Consider the following 24,968-nt stretch of genomic DNA (forward strand, 5'->3'; position numbering starts at 1 on the left):
GCCTAGAATATTGAATCTTTTGACAAAACTTTAATTTTAAGCTGCATTAATGCAATTCCTTTTAAGTTGCATTACTGAAATAAATGGACTTTTGCACGATATTCAAATTTTTAGAGTTTCACCTGTATAGTTTTGTGGGGAAAGATTCATTAACCTTGTAATTTATATATTTACAGTCATGTGAAAAAATTAGGACACCCTTTGAAAGCATGTGGTTTTTTGTAACATTTTTAATAAAAGGTTATTTCATCTCCGTTTCAACAATACAGAGAGATTAAAGTAATCCAACTAAACAAAGAAAACTGAAGAAAAGTCTTTTCAAGATCTTCTGTAAATGTCATTCTACAAAAATGCCTATTCTAACTGAGGAAAAAGATAGGACACCCTCACATGTATTCCCTCTTAAATTGGCTCAGATCTCACACAGGTATATCACACCAGGTGCACATAATTAGTAGATCGTTACTCTGCATGTTGAATGAGGCTTGCCCTATTTAAACCTCAGACATTTAGTTTGGTGTGCTCCTGACTGTTGAAGTGAGAGTGAGCACCATGGTGAGAGCAAAAGAGCTGTCAGAGGACTTCAGAAAAAAGATTGTAGCAGCCTATGAGTCTGGGAAGGGATTTAAAAAGATCTCAAAAGATTTTGAAATCAGCCATTCCACTGTCCGGAAGATAGTCTACAAGTGGAGGGCTTTCAAAACAACTGCCAACATGCCCAGGACTGGTCGCCCCAGCAAGTTCACCCCAAGAGCAGACCGCAAGATGCTAAAAGAGGTCTCCAAAAACCCTAAAGTGTCATCTCGAGAACTACAGCAGGCTCTGGCTACTGTTGATGTAGAAGTACATGCCTCTACAATCAGAAAGAGACTGTACAAGTTTAACTTGCATGGGAGGTGTGCAAGGAGGAAACCTTTGCTTTCCAAGAGAAACATCGAGGCCAGACTGACATTTGCCAGAGATAAAGTTGACAAAGACCAGGACTTCTGGAATAATGTTCTTTGGACAGATGAGTCCAAAATTGAATTATTTGGACACAACAGCAGAGGACATGTTTGGCGTAAACCAAACACAGCATTCCAAGAAAAGAACCTCATACCAACTGTGAAGCATGGAGGTGGAAGTGTCATGGTTTGGGGCTGCTTTGCTGCAGCAGGACCTGGTCAGCTCACCATCATAGAATCCACGATGAATTCTACTGTGTATCAGAAGGTGCTTGAAGAACATGTGAGACCATCAGTTAGAAAATTAAAGCTGAAGCGGAACTGGACCATGCAACATGACAATGACCCAAAACATACTAGTAAATCAACCAAAGATTGGCTGAAAAAGAAGAAATGGAGAGTCCTGGAATGGCCAAGTCAAAGTCCAGATTTGAATCCCATTGAGATGCTGTGGGGTGACTTGAAAAGGGCTGTACGTGCAAGAAACCCCTCAAACATCTCACAGCTGAAAAAGTTCTGCATTGAGGAGTGGGGTAAAATTTCCTCAGACCGATGTCGAAGACTGGTAGATGGCTACAAGAACCGTCTCACTGCAGTTATTTCAGCCAAAGGAGGTAACACTCGCTATTAGGGGCAAGGGTGTCCTATCTTTTTCCTCAGTTAGAATAGGCATTTTTGTAGAATGACATTTACAGAAGATCTTGAAAAGACTTTTCTTCAGTTTTCTTTGTTTAGTCGGATTACTTTAATCTCTCTGTATTGTTGAAACGGAGATGAAATAACCTTTTATTAAAAATGTTACAAAAAACCACATGCTTTCAAAGGGTGTCCTAATTTTTTCACATGACTGTATGCCATCCCAACTCCCTTTGGAGTAATGGTGGACTTGTGGCCCCTTCTAATGATTGGTGGGGACCCTAGCGGTAGTTGCCCCAGTGATCACGCAATTATCATCAGTTAAAAGAAGCAGTACTGAGTAGCACTTTCTAGTCACATGCAGCAAAATGAATTTTTATATAACATACTGTCTACACACTCCATGCATGCCTTGTACATTCACTTAATTTTTCTGTGCTATGTAGGTTATTACAGCATTGCTATGATGACAGCATCAACGTTGCACTGCCCATGAGAATGGTTGAAGTATTTTCATCAGAAAACACTTACTTACCTGTCCTTCAAGATGCCGTCACTGTGGCCTCATTAGTTGAACAAATTTTGCACTACATGATCCAGAAAGGTTAGTAAATTGCACAAGCCGCATCCCGAGAACTCTGACAGTCTGTTCTCTCTCAGAAGAGCCTGCTGGAGAACTGTGCCGCAGATGTCAAACTTTCCTTATAACAATCATATGTCATATAAATAAATACAGGGTAAAGAAAAGAAAGTTACTTAAATTGTAATGTTATTTGCAACCATAAGATATAAAGAAGTTTGCATACGTAGTTTTCCTTTACCTATTAGATCAGCGATCAGCTTTTTGAGACGCACCTGATGATAAGATGCATCCCAGGTTTTAGAGGAGGAAAATAAGATGCATTCCCCACCTATCAGATCATTACATCAGACCCCCATATCAGGAACTCAGATCAGACGCCCAGCAGATCTCCATATTAGACCCACATCAGATATTCATGTCAGACCTCCATGCCACACCCCCGTATCGGACCTCAGATCAGACCTTAAAATAAATAGCTTCCCTTAGGGTACTTTCACACTAGTGTTTTTCTTTTCTGGCACTGAGTTCTATCATAGAGGCTCAATAACTGAAAAGAACTGATCAGTTCTGAATGGAGAGAAATCCGTTCAGGATGCATCAGGATGTCATCAGTTAAGTCACTGAACGGTGTTTTGTACGGAGGAAATACCACAGCATGCTGCAGTATTATCTCCGTCCAAAAGTCAGGATCCGGCATTAAAAATTCCGCAATGCTCGATCCGTCCTTCCGGTCTGCGCATGCCCAGACCGGTAAAAATTTGAAAAATATACATAACGGACCTGTTTCTCTGGATGACATACAGAGAGACGGATCCGTTCTTGCAATGCATTCGTCTACAAATGCTGTATGTTTGCATGCAGATTCCGGTGACACAACTGCTTGCCGGATCACTCTGCCGCAAGTGTGAAAGTAGCCTTACCTCTACTGCTCCACCACTTCTCTCCAGATCCGGCTGTCTGGCCTGCAGTTGCGCTCCCTTGTCTTCTCCAGCCCGCGCTGCACTGCGTACAGTGTCAGGTCATAGTGTACGCACTACATCCCAACGCTGTATGCAGTCAGGACAGTGCAGTGCGGCCCCAGGATAGAAGACAAGGGAGGGTAAGTACTGGCAGCGCTTCACTCTCCGCACCGATTGCATAATGGAAGCGCTCACTAGTATTTGCTTTATAAGACGCACTGACATTTCCCCCCACTTTTTGTGCGTCTTATAAAGCAAAAAATAAGGGTATGTCTTGACAAACCCATCAGAACAGTATAAGCTGCTCTTTTTGCAGATGCATTGTAGTTAGAAGTCACCTTTGTTTTCTCTCTCAGGTTACTACCGGTCACTTTTCTTGTTAATTAACAACAAGCTCCCATCCAGCGTTGAATATACTGATGTCTCCAGAGTTCCCATTGCAAAGATTCTGCTGGAGAATGTCATGAAACCATTGCACTTTACATACAACTCCTGCTCGGACGGTGCAAGGTAAGAAGTGATCTAATCCCTAATATACGTTTACTGCTTTATACATCGTGCAAACCTTTGCTATCATCTGCATGGAAAGTTTTCACCATGAGCAGTTGGTGTCAGACTGCTCTACCTGCTCTTAAAGGGATATTCTCATCTCAGACATGGGATATGCTCTAAATGTGTGATGGATGCCGGTCTCCCCTCTGTGCCCCCTCTCCAGCTCTATTTCGCTGACTACTGTTTGAGGTGCCTGGGTTTAGGGAAACAGCCGACACGTGTTGAATAGTTTTATTTGAATCTGAACATGTGTGTCTGATTTCAGGGTACACATGCCTTTTTATTGGGGTATTGCAGTATGTAGGAATCAGGCTACTACAAGAAATTCCTTGGTGGATGCCCTACACTACTAAAACATTTACGCCTTCTGTTCGGGTCCGGCTACACGGCAACATTTCATGTAATGCATTTCAGTGGTGTCGCCATGCTACTTACTGCAATGCGACTGTTACAAAGTCATCCATGCCCCTGTGTGAGACCATGTAGCCGGACCCTTAGGCGTAGTTTTTGTAGAGAACGTATGGAGAACCCTACAAAACCATGTGCATAGAAGGCTTAAATTAATGGTTGAATACCTGGCTAAGAACATTACTTCCATAGTCCCAGAGATGACCTGCTGGTCCAGGGATCAGCAACCTCTGACACTCCAGCTGTTCTGAAACTACAACTCCTAGAATCCTCCTATCACTTCTATGGAAGTTACAATAACAGCCAAGTATGTGTGCTTGCTGGTAGTTGTAGTTTCCCAGCAGCTGGCTGGAGTCCTCATTGTTGCTGGTCCGGTGCTAGTCTTTCTGAAGTGCAGTAACAATTCGGATTGATTGGCTCTCTCTTAGCACATCAGGTCTGTTCTTAGGCTCGTTGGGACCCCCACAGGTCAATATTGTACACTGAGACAAAGGGAGATATGAGATCTGCACACCCTGTGCAAGTGGTGGGTGCTCGTAGAGGACATGCGTCAATTGATTCCTAGGAGAAATCCACGGCACACCATATGTTCTTCATCAATTAGTGTTTTTTAATGCATAGTAATTTTTACATCATTTTCGTTCCATCCAGAGAAAATATTAAAGCAATACAATTGGCTTAGGCTACTTTCACACTTGCGTTCGGAGCTGATCCGTCTGGTATCTGCACAGACGGATCCGCCCCTATAATGCAAACGCTTAGATCCGTTCAGAACGGATCCGTTTGCATTACCATGAACAAAAAAATAATAATTTGTGTGTCCGCCTGCTGAGCGGAGCGGAGGACAAACGCTGCCAGACTGATGCATTCTGAGCGGATCCTTATCCACTCAGAATGCATTAGGGCAGTACGGATCCGTTCGGGGCCGCTTGTGAGAGCCTTCAAATGGAACTCACAAGCGGAGCCCCGAACGCAAGTGTGAAAGTAGCCTTAGCAGTAAAACCCCAACGTTTCGGTCGGTTGTCGACCTTTATCAAGGGATCTGTGGCTTAAGACATTCCAAATGCGCTCTGGATTTCTCCTAGGAATATTGTATACTGGGCCCAGACATCTGTACAGCTAATACTGTTAACCCTGCCCCTCCCTACCCCAAAAATGTGCACCATTCAGCTGAGCAGGTTATTATCCAGAAAGAGGAGAAACCTAAGATGCTCTCCTTGTCTTTTGGAGTTGAATAATAGGATTGGACACATTGGAATCAACCCTGGTTTCCTTGGTTTTCCCTGCGAGTTAACCATTAGTCAGTCCAGAAACATTTTCTATCACTGGCAGATCCTGTTCATGTTGACAGATTTCCCCCGACCCAAAAAAAAGCATGTCCTTGTTAAAGGGGTTGTGTCATTTTGCTCATTGCTGGCAACGGGGTCCCCAAAATGAAGGAGAGTGTACCACGCATGCTCAACCACCCATCCATTCACTTCTGTGGGAGTTCTGAAAATGGCCGAGTGCTGGCTCAGTTATTTCTGCCAGGGTGAATAGAGAGGTGGCAGTGCATGCGCGGTATGCTCTCCATTCACTTCTGTGAGAGTTCTAAGATTAGTCATGAAGTGAATGGAGAGCACACCACGCATGCACTGCCACCTCCTCATACACCTCTGTGGGACTGCCGGAAATAGACAAGTGCTGTCTCGGCCATTTTCGGATTTCTCGTAGAAGTGAATGGAGGGTGATCGCGCTTGCTCAGTGTGCTCTCCTTCACTTTGGTGGGCCTGTTCTGGAGATAGGTGCAAGTTCTATCTGACATTAGTGCCATATCCTAGCGATATGCCACCAATGTCTGAGATGAGACAATCACATTAAGGCCTCTTTCACACGACCGTTTTTCTTTTCCGTTTTGCGGGCCGTTTTTTGCGGTCCGTATACGGTCCGTATACGGAACCATTCATTTCAATGGTTCCGCAAAAAAACCGGAATGTGTTCCGTATGCATTCCGTTTCCGTATTTCCGTTTTTCCGTTCCGTTGAAAGATAGAACATGTCCTATATTTGGCCGCAAATCACGTTCCGTGGCTCCATTAAAGTCTATGGGTCCGCAAAAAAACGGAATGCATACGGAAATGCATCCGTATGTCTTCCGTATCCGTTCCGTTTTTTGCGGAACCATCTATTGAAAATGTTATGTCCAGCCCAATTTTTTATATGAAATTACTGTATACTGTATTTGCCATACGGAAAAACGGAACGGAACAACGGAACGGAAACGGAACCACAACGGAAGCAAAAAACGGAACAACGGATCCGTGAAAAACGGACCGCAAAACACTGAAATGGACATACTGTCGTGTGAAAGAGGCCTAAGTATTTGTGCTGCTGTATTGCACTTAGTGTGTTCATTCAGGGATTTTTAAGATGTTTATCCCAACTGGACAGCCCCTGTCACAACTCCCTGTTTGGGCATAAAGTGGTCGAATAGTTTGTTTACATAGTGTGGAAACTGCTGTGGAAATCTGAGGCTGACCCTCTGGCTTCTGCTGCGATTTTACATACTGCAGGTCCACTCGGACACTAGCTGCAATTAAAAAAATGTCCTGCTCCTAGAAAGGACCTATTTCTTCTTGATGCAGTCTAGAAGTTGGCACTGAAATAATCCACGTATGGGAGGTAGTTTATGTCCGAGTCATCTGAACAAGTCCTTAGAGGCCCTCTCTGATAAGGCCGAACCCTTCAGCTGGCTTAAAGAGGACCTTTCACCACTCCTGACATGCCTATTTTTATAGCTCCATGCATTCCCAACGTACTTACACAATTCTGGAGCATCTATTCTTATGCCTCTATGTGCTATTCCTTTATTATTTTTACTAGAAGTTATGAATAATTGCTAGCAGTCTGCAGTAAGGGTGCAGAGGGGAGGTAACCAGTTGGGGGGGGTGTACCTGCACAGTCTGACAATGGCAGCACTGATTGGATAGTCCGTCTGTGCAGGTACCCCCCCAAACTGGTCACCTCCCCTCTGTACCCTTACTGCAGACTGCTAGCAATTCATTCATAACCCCTAGTAGAAATAATAAAGGAACGGTACAACATACAGATATAGGAATAGAGGTTCCAGAATTGTTATTACATGGGGAATGCATGGATATATTCAAATAGGCAGGTGAGGAGTGGTGACAGGTCCTCTTTAGGAGAAGGGGTTGCTCAGACAGGACAGCATGTAAATGCTTTGGTTCATGGTTTGTATATTTGTTATGGATATATGATATATTCTTATAGGAGCTAATGACTCCAGTCTTGATACTTTTTTGCTTTTTGGGTGTTGTGCACCACCAGAATTCCAGCACACCTCAACTGGTCTGTCGATATAGTCGTCAATTTGGGGTTTGTTCAGTGCGTCGTCTGCCAATAAGAAAGGTTTTTACATGAGGAATTGATTTTAAGACTCGACCTTGAAAATAGTGTTTATTTTCCGAGCTTCCATTGCTGTGATTTATCCTCCTCCGGTTCATAGACTTGTAAAGTAATTCTGGCTGCCATACTGGGCATTTGCATTTTCTTGAGTTTGAGCCTCCTTTAATGTAAGCTTGAAAGTTATAAATGATGAGTAATCCTCGTGTTTTACATCGCCTGAAATGCAGCACAATTTACACTGATTACTTTAGGGTAGAAGATTAAGAGACATACGTTCTGTGTATCTAAGGCGGTGGGCTGGCAGCTTTTTGGCAGTGAAAATTTAATCAGAAGAATTATTAGCCTTAATTTAATTTGCAATTTTGCCAGTGCCGTCCCTGCACACAGTCGACTATTTCCAAAGTTTGTAGTTTTATCTTGTGATCAAATTCAGGATTTTGATCGCTGAATCATTATGAGACGGCCCAAAACAAATGATACCTGGGAGTCATTATGTTCTGCGGTCTATGTAAATGCATCCTTATTGGACAATTCTTTTATGTATGGTGCCAAAATAATGGGGAAGACTTATTAAGGTTAGTACAAGGAAAACTTGGTCTTACCCTTAGCAGCCAATCGGGTTGATATTTGTTTTCCCCCAACAGGTTTACTTTTCAGTTATGTATGACCAACTCTCTACTTTCTCCCTAAATACAGTATATTCTTTTTATTTTCAGGCAACAGGTTTTCACTGCCTTTACCAGAGAGTTTCTGGCCGCACCTTACACCGATCAGATCTTCCAGTTCATCATTCCAGCACTGGTGGACGCACACACCGCTTTCCCATACGAGCTCTTTCTGAATGCATTACTAGAGGAGCAGGTTCATCGCCCGCACCGATGTGACCAGACCCCTTGGCTTTTCTATTTTGTGCTTACAGTTGGGGAAACGTACTTGAGTAAGGAGTAGATTAAATACTCATTTTCTTTTGTATGTTATTCCAGCTTTCCCACTTGTTTGCTGCTATTTTAGATTGTTTAAAGATCACTTATCCGCAGGGTCAACCTTATTAAACCAGGCAAACTGCATGGTATTGTTGATCCTGCTGATTAAAATGACACTTGTCTAGTGAAAACTGGTTGTGGCATTCCTGAGAATAAAAAAGACTTAGGGGCACATTTATTGAGACTTGCGTTTTAGACCCCGGTCTTTATAAGCCCTGTACCTGGGGGTAAATCCACCTCAGTTATGAAGAGGCGCAGCCCTATACATGTCTTCTACGGATCCATCACAGCTTCCTCGCTGTCCTACATTTAGACCATTTTCTGCACCTAAACCAGGCATAGAAAATGGTAACTGAGACTGGTCTTCCAACCCGTCCTGCCCACGCCAAACCCTATTTTTTATATCTGGCGTGAGTGGGGAGAAGCCACAGATTGCGGCACAAAGGACCTTTGCGCCACAATTTGCACCAGAAATACACGTAATTTAGGCGTATTTGTGTTTAATAAATGACCCTCTTATTCTTTAGCCAAGCCCTCTGTGCACCTTAGCATTTCAGTACTGGCCATGCTCCTCGGTGCACTGAAGCTGAAATAAATGTCATTTTTTTTCTTGGAAACACCACAACATTTTGCAGAAAATGGGTATGATTTTGACCAGCAGGATCAACCCTGCCAAGCAGTATGCCTGGTTTAATATGGCTGATCCGGTTGACAGGTCCTCTAACTCTTTTCTTTCATTTTTCACTTTGTATTTTTCCAATCTTATAAAGTGACAGCATATTGCTAGGATAGGCCATCATGTGATCAGTGGGGATCTAACCTCTGGGACCCCCACCGAAACTGATTATAAATGACCAGCAGCACTGACCCACCCCCCCCCCACCTACAGTTTTTCCTGTACATTGGCGCTGCCGGGCACCAGGCTGTGCATGGAGAACTACAGTACAACTCCAAGTTGAAAACAACATTGTGACGCCTTCTTTCTCACGATCCCTGATCAGCTTCACAGATTTCATAGCTCCATCATTTTGGGGTATGGCTACTTAAAGGGAACCAATCACTGGGATTTTGGGTATAGAGCTGATGACATGGGTTGCTAGATGGCCGCTAGCACATCCGCAATACCCAGTCCCCATAGCTCTGTGTGCTTTTATTGTGTATAAAAACCGATTTGATACATATGCAAATCAAGCTGAGATGAGTCAGAGCTTGAAAATATTACTCTTCTCTGGTCACACACATAAGATATGACTCTTATGTTAATTTGCATATGTATCAAACAGGTTTTTTTACACAATAAAAGCACACAGAGCTATGGGGACTGGATATTGCGGATGTGCTAGTGGCCATCTAGCGACCCATGTCCTCAGCTCTATACACAAAATCCCGGTGACAGGTTCCCTTTAAATAATTATTAGGTCCTGAGATAAGATATTCTTGGGATTACAACTACATTGAGGTTGGGTTCACATACAAGCCAAGCCCTAAATTAGATTGATTTCATCTAACATGCCTCATTTTCATGTACTATACTCTTGTTTCAGGCACTCTGTCAGAAGAGGGGATGCTTGTATACTTGAGAGTACTTCAGGTCTTTCTCTCTCAGTTACCAGTCTCCACTGTTGCAAATCATCAGGAGCTTGCCAGTGATTCTGAAGACGATGATGAGGATATCAGCAAAATGGTCACCACAATTGTAAGTGATATGACTTTATTGGAGTAAATGTTTATAGGGTAATCTTCTAAAAATTAGGCACACTCCTCTTGAAGGGAACCTGTTACCGGGATTTTGTGTATAGAGCTGAGGACATGGATTGCTAAATGGCCGCTAGCACATCCACAATACCCAGTCCCCATAGCTCTGTGTGCTTTTATTGTGTAAAAAAACCCGATTTGATACATATGCAAATGAACCTGAGATGAGTCCTGTCCCTGATTCATCTCACGTACAGGACTCATCTTAGGTTAATTTGCATATGTATCAAATGTGTTATTTTTTATTTTATTTTTTTCACACAATAAAAGCACACAGAGCTATGGGGACGGTATTATGAATGTGCTAGTGACCATCTAGCAACCCATGTCCTCAGCTCTATACACAAAATCCCGGTGACAGGTTCCCTTTAAAGAGGCTCAGTCAGCATCATCAACCCTATTAAACCAGGCCTACAGCCTGGTAGGGCTCATCATGCTGATTAAAACGATACGTTTCTTTTGTCTGTATGCTAAACAACTGCAGAGATAGCTGTGCTTTTAGTCATATGCAAATGAGCAAGCTGGGGCACCAGGGGGCGGGGCTGAATCCGTTCCCCTTCCCAGTTTTACATATAAAATTTACAAACAATAAAGAATTAACATATTACATATCGCCACGTCCCAAAAAGTGTGAGCTATTAAAATATAAAAAAATATTTCCGCTCGGTGAAGGCCGTAACAGAAAAAAAAAACTCTAAACCACGCAATTCGCCATTTTTAGTCACCTTGTCCCCCAGAAGATGTCCCTGGATGTGAGAGCTATGTGGTGCCGTTTTCTCCTATATGTAGTGCTGGCTCACTACTGTGACCTGCGTCTCATCTTCTCAAAGTCCTTTTTTTAAAATTATATGCATTTTTAATTTGGCGACTAAAAAATGTAATTTGGCTCCTAAATTTTTTAGTTTAGGAGCCAATGGCTCCTGGTCATTTTTTTTTGTCTGGAGCACTGTATGTTCTCATCACGGGCATCTATGCCCCTTTTGATGCAACCCATTACCTTATTAGCCTTGGCAGCAGCTTCCTGACACTGGTTTCTACAGTTTAGTTTGCTGTCCACTAAAAGTCCTTTTCCATGTCAGTGTTACCCAGTGTTTTAGGGTACTTTCACACTTGCGTTGCTGCAGATCCGGCAATCTGTATGCAAACGGATACCATTTGTAGACGGACCCGGATGCGGATTTGTCTCACAAATGCATTGCAATACCGGATCCGTCTCTCCGATTGTCATCAGGAAAAACGGATCCGGTATTTAACTTTTTCACATTTGCGCAGACCGCAAAACCGGATCAGTTTTTCTGGAACACTTGGGGCCGGATACGGCATTCTGCAAGTGTTCCGGAATATTGGACAGAGAAAAAAACTGTACAGTGACTGAACTGAAGACATCCTGATGCATACTGAACGGAATGCTTTCCATTCAGAATGCATTAGGATAAAACGGATAATTTTTTTTCCGGTATTGAGCCCCTAGGACGGAACTCAATACCGGAAAAGATTAATGCAAGTGTGAAAGTACCCTTAGTATGTACAGGTGACTTGCGTTATTCCTTCCCATGTGCATAACCTTACATTTTTCAATGTTAAACCTCATCTGTCTCTTCTCTGCCCAAGTCTCCAATCTATCCAGACCAATCGGTAGCAGTATACTGTCCTCTTTTGTGTTAATTACCTTACAAAGTTTACTGTCAACTACAAAAATTTATATTTTCTATGCTTATAAGCAACACATTACTGGTGTCTTTATAATCATATATTGTGCTTGTGAATAAAGCAGTAATATCTAGATTAGCTTTCTGAGCGTATGTCAATTGATAAAGCTATAGTACATAGGGGGTCATTTACAAAAAGATGTACGCCACTTTTGTGGAATATATCTGGTACAGAATCTGTCGTACGCCATACTGCGGCAGAATCGTCGACTTCTTCCCTGCTCACGGAAGGTCTAAAAAGGAGGCGTGGCATAGGCAGGGGATGGGCTGGCAGGTTTAGGCATAGAAAATGGTCCAAATGTCTTACATTTAGAATCAGCGGTGGAGATGCCGAAGTTATGCAGAGGGCCTCTACATAACTTCAGCGATGCACCGCCGGCGCAGGGGTGTCGGTCTTAATAAATGTGCCTAACAGTGTATAAATTATGTAGATGCTAGGACACAGCTCGAGGACAAACCCATTCCTCAGCATGCTGATATTTAGCCCTTTCAATCAAGGTAGGGGGGAGTGTTACACAGGTGAATGGGATCTCACACATCTCACACACAGGGAGCTGAACAATGCAGCCAGGGCTCCAGTAGCGTCCTGGCTGCCATGGTAACGATCTGAGCCCCAGCAGTGTAATCTGCCACTGCCACCAATGGAGGGGATGGGACCCTGTGGCCACCATATAACAATGGGGGGGGGGGGGGGGGGGGACTTGTGGCCAGTGATAATGGGGGGGGGGGATGAGGCTTTGGGGGGGCGCACTGCATCACCAATGAATGTAATTAAAGAGGACCTTTCGTGGGTCCAAAGAATATTAACTTATTAGTAGCAGGCTACATAGAGCGGCGCCCAGGGATCTAAGTGCACTTACTATTAGTCCTGGGCGCCGCTCAGTTCACCCGCTGTGGCCCCCGGTAATTTCAACATTCAGAGCAAGGAGGAGGAGACGCCAGTGTCTGTCCTTCCCCCTGACAGCAGCGCTGACCAATCACAGCGCAGAGAGAGGTAGAAAAAAACAACTCCCTCTCTCTGCGCTGTGATTGGTCAGCGCTGCTGTCAGGGGGAAGGACAGACACTGGCATCTCCTCCTCCTTGCTCTGAATGTTGAAATTACCGGGGGCCACAGCGGGTGAACTGAGCGGCGCCCAGGACTAATAGTAAGTGCACTTAGATCCCTGGGCGCCGCTCTATGTAGCATGCTACTAATAAGTTAATATTTGTACCCATGAAAGGTCCTCTTTAACTCCTGTCGGTAGCAGTATAACAGACCCGGCACCCGGCCTCAATAACAGGGCATGCGATCTGTGGCACCTGAGGGGTTAATTACCGCAGATCGCATGCCCTGTTATTGAGGCCGGGTGCCAGGTCTGTGATACCGCTGCCTATACTTATGTTTTACATTCATTGGTGGCGCAGTGGCGACAGCTCCTCCCCTCCTCCTCCCTGCTATCTGCCCATTGGTGGTAGAGGCGGCCGCGTCACAGTGGAGAGGGAGGGACTCCTTCCTTCTCCACTGACTGTGCTACTGAAGAGAACATAGGCTTCGCAGGATCGCGGCGGTACAGTCGCAAATGGCGACAAGACTAAAAAGTCTTGTCGCCATCTGCAAATTTTAAGGCGCATTGGCGACCGTTTTGGTCGCCATCTGGAGCCCTGACATAGTCCTACCACTTTACAAATCGCTAGTCAGACCACACATGGAGTACTGTGTACAGTTCTGGGCTCCTGTGAACAAGGCAGACATAGCAGAGCTGGAGAGGGTCCAGAGGAGGGCAACTAAAGTAATAACTGGAATGGGTGGACTACAGGACCCAGAAAGATTATCAAAATTAGAGTTATTCAGTTTAGAAAAAATACGCATGAGGGGAGATCTAAGCTGAGAGGTGTTACAAAGCAGTGCTCCAAGGATTCAGCCCTGCCCCCTGGTGCTCTAACATGCTCATTTGCATATGCATAAAAACACAGATATCTCGGATATCTCTGCAGCTGTGTAGCATACAGACAGTTCAGCATGATGAGCTCTACCAGGCAGTATTGATCATGCCTGACAGAGTCTATTAATTAACAGCTGAAAACTGCTAAAAATGAAACCGATATCCAACCAATCTGAGATATTTCTATGAAAAAGGGTATTTTTTTTCATAGAAATTGTTTTCTCGTGACACATTGTACTCTAAATTTAAATTTCTCTGCTTTTAAAACAGAAAGTGATACCTCATAAAATATTTATTACTCAACATTCCCCATATGTCTACTTTATGTTGGCATCATTTTGGAAATGTCATTTTTAGTTTAGAATCAATTATAAAAAATTTTAAGAAAATTTCCAAAACCCACTTTTTAAGGACCAGTACAGGTCTGGTCAGTTTGTGTGGCTTACATAGTGGAAAGCTGCCATAAATGGCCCCAGGTAGAAACTACACCCCAAGAAGTAAAAGAAAATGGAGATGATATTTCTAAATTTTACTTTTTTGTCCGATTTTTCATTCTAATTCATTTTTTCTTTAACACATTAAGGGTTAACAGCCAAACAAAACTCAATATTTAGTACCTTGATTCTGCAGTTTACAGAAACGCCCCACATGTGGTCGTAATCTGATGTAAGGGCACACGGCAGGGCGCAGAAGCAACAGAGCGCCGTATGGTTTTTGGAAGGCAGATTTTGTTGGACTGGTTTTTACATGCCATGTCCTATTTGAAGCCCTCCTACAGTAGAAACTCCCAAAAAAGCGACCCCATTTTGAAAACTAGGGCATAAGGTGCCAGTTTTATGGGTGCTATTTTAGGGTTCTTTTAATTGCTCTATATTAAGTTTTTTGTCAGACGAGGTAACAAAAAAACGGCTGTTTTGGCACAGTTTGTATTTTATTTTGTACAACATTCATCTGACTGTAGCATTTTTGAAAAAAAAGTGTTTTTGTGTCTCAATTTTCCGAACACTTTTTTTATTTTTTATTTTTTTTTGGCCGATCGTCTTGTGCAGGGGCTTGTTTTTTGCAGAAAGAGTTGATGTTTTTATTGGAACCATTTTTGGGTACATATGATTTTTTGATCATTCATTATTACACTTTATGGGGCAAGGTGACCAAAAAATTGGTAATAATTTTTTTAAAATAATATTCACCTGAGGGGTTAGGTCATGTGACATTTTTATAGAGCAGATCATTATGGAAGTGGCAATACCTAATATGTATACTTTTTCTTATTTCAGTTTTACACAATAATAGCATTTTTGAAACAAAAAAAAAAGATGTTTTAGGGCTCGTTCACACAACCGTTGCTGTATTGTGGCCCGCATTTGTAGATCTGCAATACACGGGCACCATTCCGTGTGCATTCCGCATCACTGATGCGGACTCATTTACTTTAATGGGTCCGCAAATCCGGAGATGCGGAACGGAATCGCTGAACACTACGGAAGCACTACTGACTGCTTCCGTGGGCTTCTGTTCCGTACTTTCGTTCCGCAAAAAGATAGAACTTGTTCTATCTTATTGCGGAACGGACGAATGTAGACCCATTCAAGTTGAATGGGTCTGGATTCCTCCCGGCGGCTGTATGGAGGTTGCCCATGCATTAGGGACCACAAATTGCGGTCCCCAATGCACGGAACGGCCTACCTACGGCAATGTGAATGAGCCCTTAGTGTCTCCATAGTCTGAGAGCCATAGCTTTTTTTTTTTTTGACCAATTGTCTCAGGTAGGGTCTAGTTTTTTGCGGGATGAGGTGACGTTAGATTGGTACTATTTTGGGGGCATACACCTTTTTGATCGCTTGGTGTTGCAATTTTTGTGAAGTAAGGTGACAAAAAATGGCTTTTTTGGCACTTTTTTTTTTTTATGGTGTTCAGCTGAGGGGTTAGGTCATGTGATATTTTTATAGAGCTGGTTGTTACGGACAAGACGATACCTAATATGTATACTTTTTAAAATGTATTTAACTTTAACACAATAATAGCCTATTTGAAACCAAAAAAATATGATTTGGTGTCTCTACTTTCTAAGAGCTATCGTTTATTTTTATTTTTTAAGCGATTTTCTTATGTAGGGGCACATTTGTTGCGGGATGAGGTGGCGGTTTTATTGGTACCATTTTGTGGTACATACGCCTTTTTGATCGCTTGGTGTTGCACGTTTTGTGATGTAAGGTGACAAAATTTTTTATTTTTTTATGGTGTTTATCGGACAGGGTGGATCATGTGATATATTTATAGAGCCGGTCGTTACGGATGCGATGATACCTTATATGTGTGTAGTTTGTTTATTTTTATTTTAAATTTTTTAATCTCTTATAAATGAGCGGATATAGGAAAAGGCAATTTTATTTTTTTATTTTACATTTTTATTTATTTATTTTACTTTTTTTATTTTCACACTTTTTTGTCAAGTCCCACTTGGATCTTAAAGATCCAGTGGGGTTGATGCCTGTTCTATACTTTGCAATGCTCTTGCAAACTATCAGTTTTACAGAGTGCAGATCAGAGCCTGAAACCGGCATTTTTATACTGCCGCGATCCGATTGGTTAGTCTGCAAAGACTAACCAATCGGAGAGATTGCCGGCAAGGGACCACTCTGATTGGTCCCTTGCCGGCATTACTTGACTGTATGCTGTCCAAGACAGCAGCAGTCCAGGGGCAGAAGCTTTAATCCAAGCGTTTTGCAGCTTGGATTAAATAGCTGCCAGAATGTTTATAGATGTGCTAGCTGCATTGGGTATGTGCAGATAGCACGTAATTAGCCGTATGGCAGTCGGAAGGGGTTAAACTTAGTTTTCATAGATTTTTTTAAAATATTTTTGTCAGTATAATAACTACTAAATATTCTGCTTCTGAAGCACAAAGGGATAAAACTTATCATTGGGAGAGAGAAAATAATCTCAATTTATCTGGAAAAGTTTATTTGGAAGGTAATCCTTATTAGAAGAGTAGTGTCACGGTCCCTCCCATGACAGAGGTGAGGAGATCGAAGAGTCTGGCGGCACGTGAGGGTATCTGACAGTCTCTCTGTTTTCTCCTTTCAGTGACCACATTACTGAGGCCCTATTTAGTTCTGACTCTCACTGCTTACTATGCTGTTGATATTTCTTGCGTTGGTTGGTTGAGCTGGTGTGGTGTTCCTTTGGATCACCTGCTTAGCTTTAAGCTAAGTGCATTTTGTTGTTCGCTTTGTGTGTGTTTTTGTCTAGGCCTCAGAGAGACGCTGGTTCCTTCATCTGGGAAGGAACCAGTAGTCTCATTCCCTGCCACCATTCCTAGGGCCTTCCAGGGTCTTCTGGGCCTAGGTTCCAGTGTATGAGTATTTCCACCTTCAGGGTTTACTTATACTGTCATGAGTTAGGGAGAGGTCTAGGGATTCCTAGGAGGTCACCATCCCTCTCCCTTTGCTTTGAGGCCTAGACTCCGGTCTATTCCTTCTGTGTGTCATTTGGTGTTATCCCCCCCATTACCCATGACATTATCAACTGCCCAAAAAAACTTCATTTTGTTTGTGTCAGTGCAGCGATGGATACTGTTTATGCACTGGTCGATTGTATGCAGGGATTGTCTTTGGAGGTGGCTGACCTCTGCACGGCCGTCTCACAGTTTCAGAGACCACAGGCGGCGGCTTCCAGCAGCGGTAACCAGGCCTGCCTAAGGTCTCTCTTCTGGATAGGTTTTCCGGGGGAAGTGACAACTTTGTTTGGTTCAGGGAGTCGTGCAAACTATATTTTAGACTACGCCCTAACTCTTCTGGGGACGAGATCACAATCCCTCCAGTCGGTAGATTAATTTTTCAGAGCTCTAGGGCTTATCTATGATGACCCAGATCGGGTCTCCCTGGCCGAGACTAAGTTGCATGGCTTACGGCAGGGCGAGCGTTCTGCGGAGTCCTATTGCTCTGAATTTAGGAGATGGGCAACTGATACTGAGTGGAATGACCCAGCCCTCCATAGTCAATTCTGTCAAGGGTTAGACGCCTGAGGGAGAGATCTGAGGCTCCTCTCGCTCGGGACGCACTATCATATGGGAAAGCGGCCTCTTCTGACATTTTGGGTAGGTAGGCACCTGAGCTCATGTCTGATGATGAGCCAATGCAGTTGGGAGATGTCACTCCTGGACCAGGGTTAAGAAAAGACTCTGCTTTTTCTGTGGTAAAGGGGGACATTTTGTTAACGTATGTCCTTATGTTTAACGCCATGTAGAAAAAGAGAGAAAGAAAACGAATGTGTTTAGTCCTCTTCTCACTCTTGGTAGTGTGGGATCTGAGAAAGTACTTTTGTCACTTACCGGTAGTACCCGATTTCTCCTGCCTGCCAAGGTGGCGCTAGACTCCAAAACTGTGGGAATTGAAGTTATTGACAGTGGGGGAGGGGTTAACCTAGTGAATGGCCAATTCGTCCGTATGCATGGTTTGACAACAAGCGCATTAGACAAAAATATTTCGAGGTTTGCGATTGATTCCGCTCCACTCTCTCAAAAGTATTTGTTACAAATTGTGCAGGACATTCGCCTAAAGGTGGGAGATTCAAGAATCCATTTCATGTTTTGTAGATTGCCCAAGTCTTGGTTGTATAATCTTTCTGAACCCGAAAGAGTAGCAATGCGAGAATATATCACAGAGTGCTTGGCTAAAGGTCATATTAGATCATCCAAATCACCAGTGGCTGCAGGGTTCTTCTTTGTAGGACAGAACCCTTAGTCCATGTTTGGACATCCGTGAGCTTAATCGCACTACAGTACTTGATCCCTAACCTCTTCCTTTGATCCCAGATTTGTTCAATCAGATTGTCGGTGCCAAGGTGTTCTCTGAGTTGGATTTGAGGGGGGCATATAATCTGGCAAGGATCAAGGAGGGGGACGAATAGAAGACGGCCTTTAATACCCCTGAAGGTCATTTTGAGACTTTGATCATGCCTTTTGGGTTGACCAATGCTTCTGCTGTTTTTCAACATTTCATCAATGACGTCTTTCATCAAATGGTGGGCAGGTTTGTGGTGGTGTAACACCAGCAATTGCCTCCCAGCCTCCCGTCCCAGCCTGCCCCTGGCGGCACGTGAGGGTATCTGACAGTCTCTCTGTTTTCTTCTTTCAATGTTGTGTTTGATAATGACCACACCTCTTGTCAGGTGCAGCTTGTAGTCATTACTGAGGCCCTATTTAGTTCTGACTCTCACTGCTTACCATGCGTTTGATTTTTCCTTCTGGAGTTGGTTGAGCTGGTGTGTTGTTCCTTTGGATCTCCTGCTCCTCCATTCTGCTTTAAGCTAAGTGCATTTTGTCTTGTATTTTGTTGTTCGCTTGTGTGTGTTGTTGTCTAGGCCTCAGGGAGACGCTGGTTCCTTCATCTGGGAAGGAACCAATAGTCTCATTCCCTGCCCCCATTCCTAGGGCCTTTGAGGGTTTTCTGGGCCTAAGTTCCGGTGTATAAGTATTTCCACCTTCAGGGTCTGCTCATACTGGCTGGAGTCAGGGAGAAGTCTAGGGATTACTAGGAGGTCACCATTTCTCTCCCTTAGCTTCGTGGCCTAGACTCCGGTCTATTCCTTCTGTGTGTCATTTGGTGTTATTCCCCCATTACTGGTGACAAGTAGATGGAGGACTAGAATGAATGACACAGAGACATCTCTCTTGTTCTCATAAGGCCTCGATAAATGTGCAAACAAAGGAGCAGTGTGAATTGTGTAGTGTGAGAAGCCTTGACCAGCCACACCACTGTAATGGCAGAGGTTATGTGTGGTGCTATATCTGGATCCCCACCCCTCTTTCCTGCATGGTCTGACTGATGGTCTGGCAAAGAATGTTAAATGAGGCTGTTGTTGTTGTAAATGTTCAGAGGGGACATTAAAGAACCAGGACAGGAACTGGTATATATGGATGGATTTAAAAAAAATTTGATCCAGAAAACCATCAACATTTTTTTTTTAGAAAAATGTAGAATATGCAGTAAAATTTTTTAATGGAAGTGTTAAATGTAAAATTTTTACCCAACATTTCTTTTTCTAAATAATTTTAATAGGTGACATGGAAATCTCTAATATTTTTTTTATTAAAATATACGTTGTTTTGTCATAGATTGTTCTGAATAAATTAGAAAGCAAATACAACCGTCAAAGCTTAATTTTATATACTCTTTTGCACAGGGTGATGGCAAGTTGTCTGTGCAATATATCACAGAGGAGTGCCTAAAGAAACTAGACACCAAACAGCAAACGAACACCTTGCTCAACATGGTCTGGAGAGATTCTGCTAGCGAGGAGGTCTTCACTCTTATGGCCTCAATCTGCCATACACTAATGGTACAGCACCGCATGATGGTTCCCAAAGTCAGGTAAGTGCTAAGAATTCTCAGGGTGTTCATATATATTATAGTGTTTATGAACCAGAAATAATATCCCACAAGAAGTGGTCACTAGTGCTCTTCTAGGTAGATGGAAATTGTTGTCTACTGAGGGAGTTTTGGGTGCAGTGTGTTAGATTCTTAAGTTCACTCCTTCAGTTGAGTGTTGTGATTTAGGCTGTTAAAGGGGTATTCCGGTTACATTACGTTATCCCCCATACGCAGCATAGGGAATAGCTATTAGGCTACTTTCACACCTGCGTTCAGGTGTCCGCTCGTGAGCTCCGTTTGAAGGGGCTCAGGAGCGGCCCTGAACGCAGCCGTCTGGCCCTAATGCATTCTCAGTGGAGGCGGATCCACTGAGAATGCATCCGCCTGCCAGCGCTCAGCCTCCGCTCCGCTCAGTGAGCGGACACCTGAACGCTGCAAGCAGCGTTCGGGTGTCCGCCTGGCCGTGCGGAGGCGAGCGGATACGTTCCGACTTACAATGTAAGTCAATGGGGACGGATCCGCTTGAAGATGACACCATATGGCTCAATCTTCAAGCGGATCCGTCCCCCATTGACTTTCAATGTAAAGTCTGAACGGATCCGCTCAGGCTACTTTCACACTTAGAAATTTTTTCTAAGTTCTAATGTAGATGGATCCGTTCTGAACGGAGCCACCGTCTGCATTAATATGAGCGGATCCGTACAGAACTGATCCGATCGAACGCTAGTGTGAAAGTAGCCTTAGATTGATGGGGGTCCTACCGTTGGGACCTCTACTGATGACAAGAACGGGGGCCCTGTACCCCTTGAAGCCCCCTGAAATGAGCAAAGCGGCTGGTCGGGCATGTGTTTGGCTGCTCCATTCATTTCTATTGGAGTTCCGAAGATAGCCGAGTGCAGCATTCTGCTGTCTCTGGAATTTCGATAGTAATGAATAATAGAGCAGCCACACACATACCCGACCGGCCGTTACCTTCCTTTCAAAGGGTACAGGGCCCTCTATTCTTGTGATCTTACCGCTGGGACCCCCCACCTATCTAATAGTTATCCCCTATCCTGTGTCTAACTTAATGTAACCGGAATACCCCTTTAAAGGGAGTCTGTCAGGTTATATATGGGTATTAAACCATTGATACTGCTATATAGGGCACTTAAGGGAAATAAGTCATCAGAAAATGATATATTGTTTAACTCCTTACGGACACATGACGTACCGGTACGGCATGTTTCCCGAGTCCTTAAGGACACATGACGTACCGGTACGTCATGTGGTGTTCCGATCACCGCCGCCCGATCGCGATCGCCGCAAACCGCAGGTCAATTTAGACCTGCGGTTTGCGGCTTTTTATGGTGCAGGCGGCGGTGGCAGCAGTGCCATCGGGTCCCCATGGGGCTGTGGGGGGGGGGGGACCCGATGGCATGGAAGGCAGCGCGATGCCTTCCTGACACATCTGCGCTGCCTTCCGGTGAAGAGCCTGTGAGATCCAGCCCCCTAGATCTCACAAGCCCCGGAAGCTGTATGAGTAATATACACACAGTATTACTCATACAGCCAATGCATTCCAATACAGCGGTTTACGACCACATATGGGGTGTTTCTGTAAACTACAGAATCGGGGCCATAAATATTGAGTTTGGTTTGGCTGTTAACCCTTGCTTTGTAACCGGAAAAAAATTATTAAAATGGAAAATCTGCCAAAAAAGTGAAATTTTGAAATTGTATCTCTATTTTCTATTAATTCTTGTGGAACACCTAAAGGTGTAGTTTATAGAATGGGGTTTTTTGGGTGGTTTCTATTATGTAAACCTCGCAAAGTGACTTCAGACCTGAACTGGTCCCTAAAAATTGGGTTTTTGAAAATTTCTGAAAAACTTCAAGATTTGCTTCTAAACTTCTAAGCCTTGTAACATCCCCAAAAAATAAAATATCATTCCCAAAATGATCCAAACATGAAGTAGACATATGGGGAATGTAAAGTAATAACTATTTTTGGAGGTATTACTATGTATTATAGAAGTAGAGAAATTGAAACTTAGAAATTTGCAGTTTTTTACACATTTTTTGTAAATTTGGTAATTTTTTGGACTTCATTTTACCAGTGTCATGAAGTACAATATGTGATGAAAAAACTTTCTCAGAATGGCCTGGATAAGTCAAAGCGTTTTAAAGTTATCAGCACTTAAAATGACACTGGTCAGATTTGCAAAAAATGGCCTGGTCCTTAAGGTGAAATAGGGCTGAGTCCTTAAGAGGTTAAACAATATTTTTTTAGGTTGGACATATTTTTTTTTTTTTTTTTTGTGATTTTCTTTATAATTTTCCATGTCACTATATTTAAAATAAAAAAATATTATAAAGTCCTGCAGTTTTCTAACTGGCCACTTGGCCTAATGTATGTTAAGACTTTCTGTGTTTTTAGAGCAGCTACAAGGGCATAGTTTTCTAGACATGATCTGTGGTCGGTGCAGAGGTCAGGAAAAAGTAGATAAGCTGTGATATTGCCTATTATGAATGGTGGATCCTGTGTTATCTATATAGAAGTGTTACTTGTCATTGTAATTCTGCCTTTGGTAATAATGATGATGGCTACTGAAAAGTTACCTGTTCAGAGCAGTAAATCATGACCTATTATTAGGCATTGTGGCCCATGTGAAAATTGCAGGATTGTATAATTTTTTAAAAAATATAGATCAGGGGTGGGGAACCTCCGGCCCAAGGGCCGTATGTGGCCTGCGCGACCATTTCATGTGGTCCCCTGCCAGAACATATCGTAAAAATGCTAATTACTGCTTTGATTATGGAAGCGGTCATCAGCATGCTGCAGGCACAGGAAGGGGAGAACAGCGCATTGCTAGCTGTACTCCCCTTCCCTGGTCTTCTTTCGGCCCCGCTCTGTCTGACACGTACAGTGTCAGGATGTAGTGCACGTAGACGCGCACTATGACTTGACGCTGTGCGCTGTCAGGTCAAAGTACAGCGCGGCAGGAAGAAGACCAGGTGGGGTAAGTGAATCAGCCAAGTGGCAGCGCCGTCCGGAGCTGAATAGGTAAGTTTCTTTTTTTGGGCCCAATCTGAGTGTGGGAAGGGTCTGATGGGGGTCTAATATGAGGCTGGGGCGTCTGATCTGAGCCTGGGGGGTCTGATGGGGGCTGATCTGATCTGAAGCTGGGGGGGTCTGATCTGAGGCTGGGGGCCTATTGGGGGTCTGATCTGAGGCTGTGGGGGGGCGGTCTGATCTGAGGCTGTGGGGGGGGTCTGATCTGAGGCTGTGGGGAAGGGGGGGGTCTGATCTGAGGCTGTGGGGAAGGGGGGGGTCTGATCTGTGGCTGTGGGGAAGGGGGGGTCTGATCTGAGGCTGTGGGGAAGGGGGGGGGGTCTGATCTGAGGCTGTGGGGAAGGGGGGGGTCTGATCTGAGGCTGTGGGGAAGGGGGGGGTCTGATCTGAGGCTGGGGGGGGCTGATCTGAGGCTGGGGGGGGCTGATCTGGGGTGATCTGAGGCTTGGGGGGTTTGATGGGGGCTGATCTGAGGCTGATGTAGGCTGGGGCGTCTGATAGGAGGCTGATGGAGGTGGGGGCAGATCTGAGGCTGAGAAAGGGGCAGAGACAGTTGCGAAGACATAGGCAGGGACAGTGGAAAGGAGAGTGAAAGCTGGATGAACGCCTCTCTGGACTCCCCTGGGTTTAGCTTGGCTGCCATTATTGCCAAAAAAAGAACTAAATATATTTTTTTTTTTTTATACATTCTCAACTTAAAAATTTGACTGCTATATGTGCTCAAAATGGTGCCTGTACTATTTGTAATATATATAGTGCAGGCGCCATTTTGTGCTGCAAAAGTACAGTGCTCTAAGGGTACTTTCACACTAGCGTTTTTCCTTTTCCGGCATAGAGTTCCGTCCTTGGGGCTCTATACCGGAAAATAACTGATCAGTTTCAGGATGTCTTCAGTTCAATGTTTTTTGACTATTGAGGACAGAGATAATACCGCAGCATGCTGCAGTTTTATCTCTGGCCAAAAAAACTGAACACTTGCCTGAATGTATTTTTTTCCATTGGAATGTATTAGTGCAGGATCCGGCATTAAAAATACTGCAATGCCGGATCCGTCCTGCATGCGCAGACCCTTAAAAATGTGGGGAAAAAAATATAGAAACGTATGACAAACGGACAGACTAATCCGGATCTCACAAATGCATTGCAAGAACGGATCAGTCTACAAATGCATTGCAAGAACGGATCCATCTGTCCGTTTGTCATACGTTTCTATATTTTTTTTTTCGTTTGCATGCAGATTGCCGGATCACTCTGCTGCAAGTGTGAAAGTAGCCCAAGTCACTTATATGTTTGACCAAATATAGCCGTCAAATTAAGTTGAGAATTTTGTATGGTCCCCGAAAGATGTTACAAATATCCAAATGACCCTCGGCGGCAACAAGGTTTCCCACCCCTGATATAAATAGTAACTTGTAAAATAAATAAAAAAACTCACCAAAATTCTTTAATAATATATGTAACATAAAATGTGATTTAAACAATAGGTCATTTTCTGGTGACACATCCCCTTTAAAGACATGTAAAGCACACTTTTATTATTTTTTTTATTGCTGAGAAATATTCTTTTATGCAACTGCTTTGGAAAGTACTCTGAGGGTGGCACCAAGTTTGGCAAGTCCTCTGGTTCTCCTGAGTATAAACCTCCTTAAACTGCCCCTTGGCCTTGACTGGCGGCTTCACTAA

General features: G+C 43.6%; 1 protein-coding gene across 1 annotated transcript in view; it reads left to right on the forward strand.

Annotated features, from left to right (window-relative positions):
• Positions 1–24,968, forward strand: part of LOC122939485 (ubiquitin-protein ligase E3C-like) — a 103,881-nt gene that overhangs the window by 24,008 nt on the left and 54,905 nt on the right. Inside the window, 5 exon segments of the mRNA XM_044295554.1 lie at positions 2,027–2,184; positions 3,479–3,632; positions 8,203–8,423; positions 10,014–10,165; positions 20,043–20,230. Of these exon segments, the coding sequence (XP_044151489.1) occupies positions 2,027–2,184; positions 3,479–3,632; positions 8,203–8,423; positions 10,014–10,165; positions 20,043–20,230 (873 nt within the window).

The sequence above is a fragment of the Bufo gargarizans genome, chromosome 5 (assembly GCF_014858855.1).
Source record: "Bufo gargarizans isolate SCDJY-AF-19 chromosome 5, ASM1485885v1, whole genome shotgun sequence".
In the NCBI taxonomy this organism is placed as follows: Eukaryota; Metazoa; Chordata; class Amphibia; order Anura; family Bufonidae; genus Bufo; species Bufo gargarizans.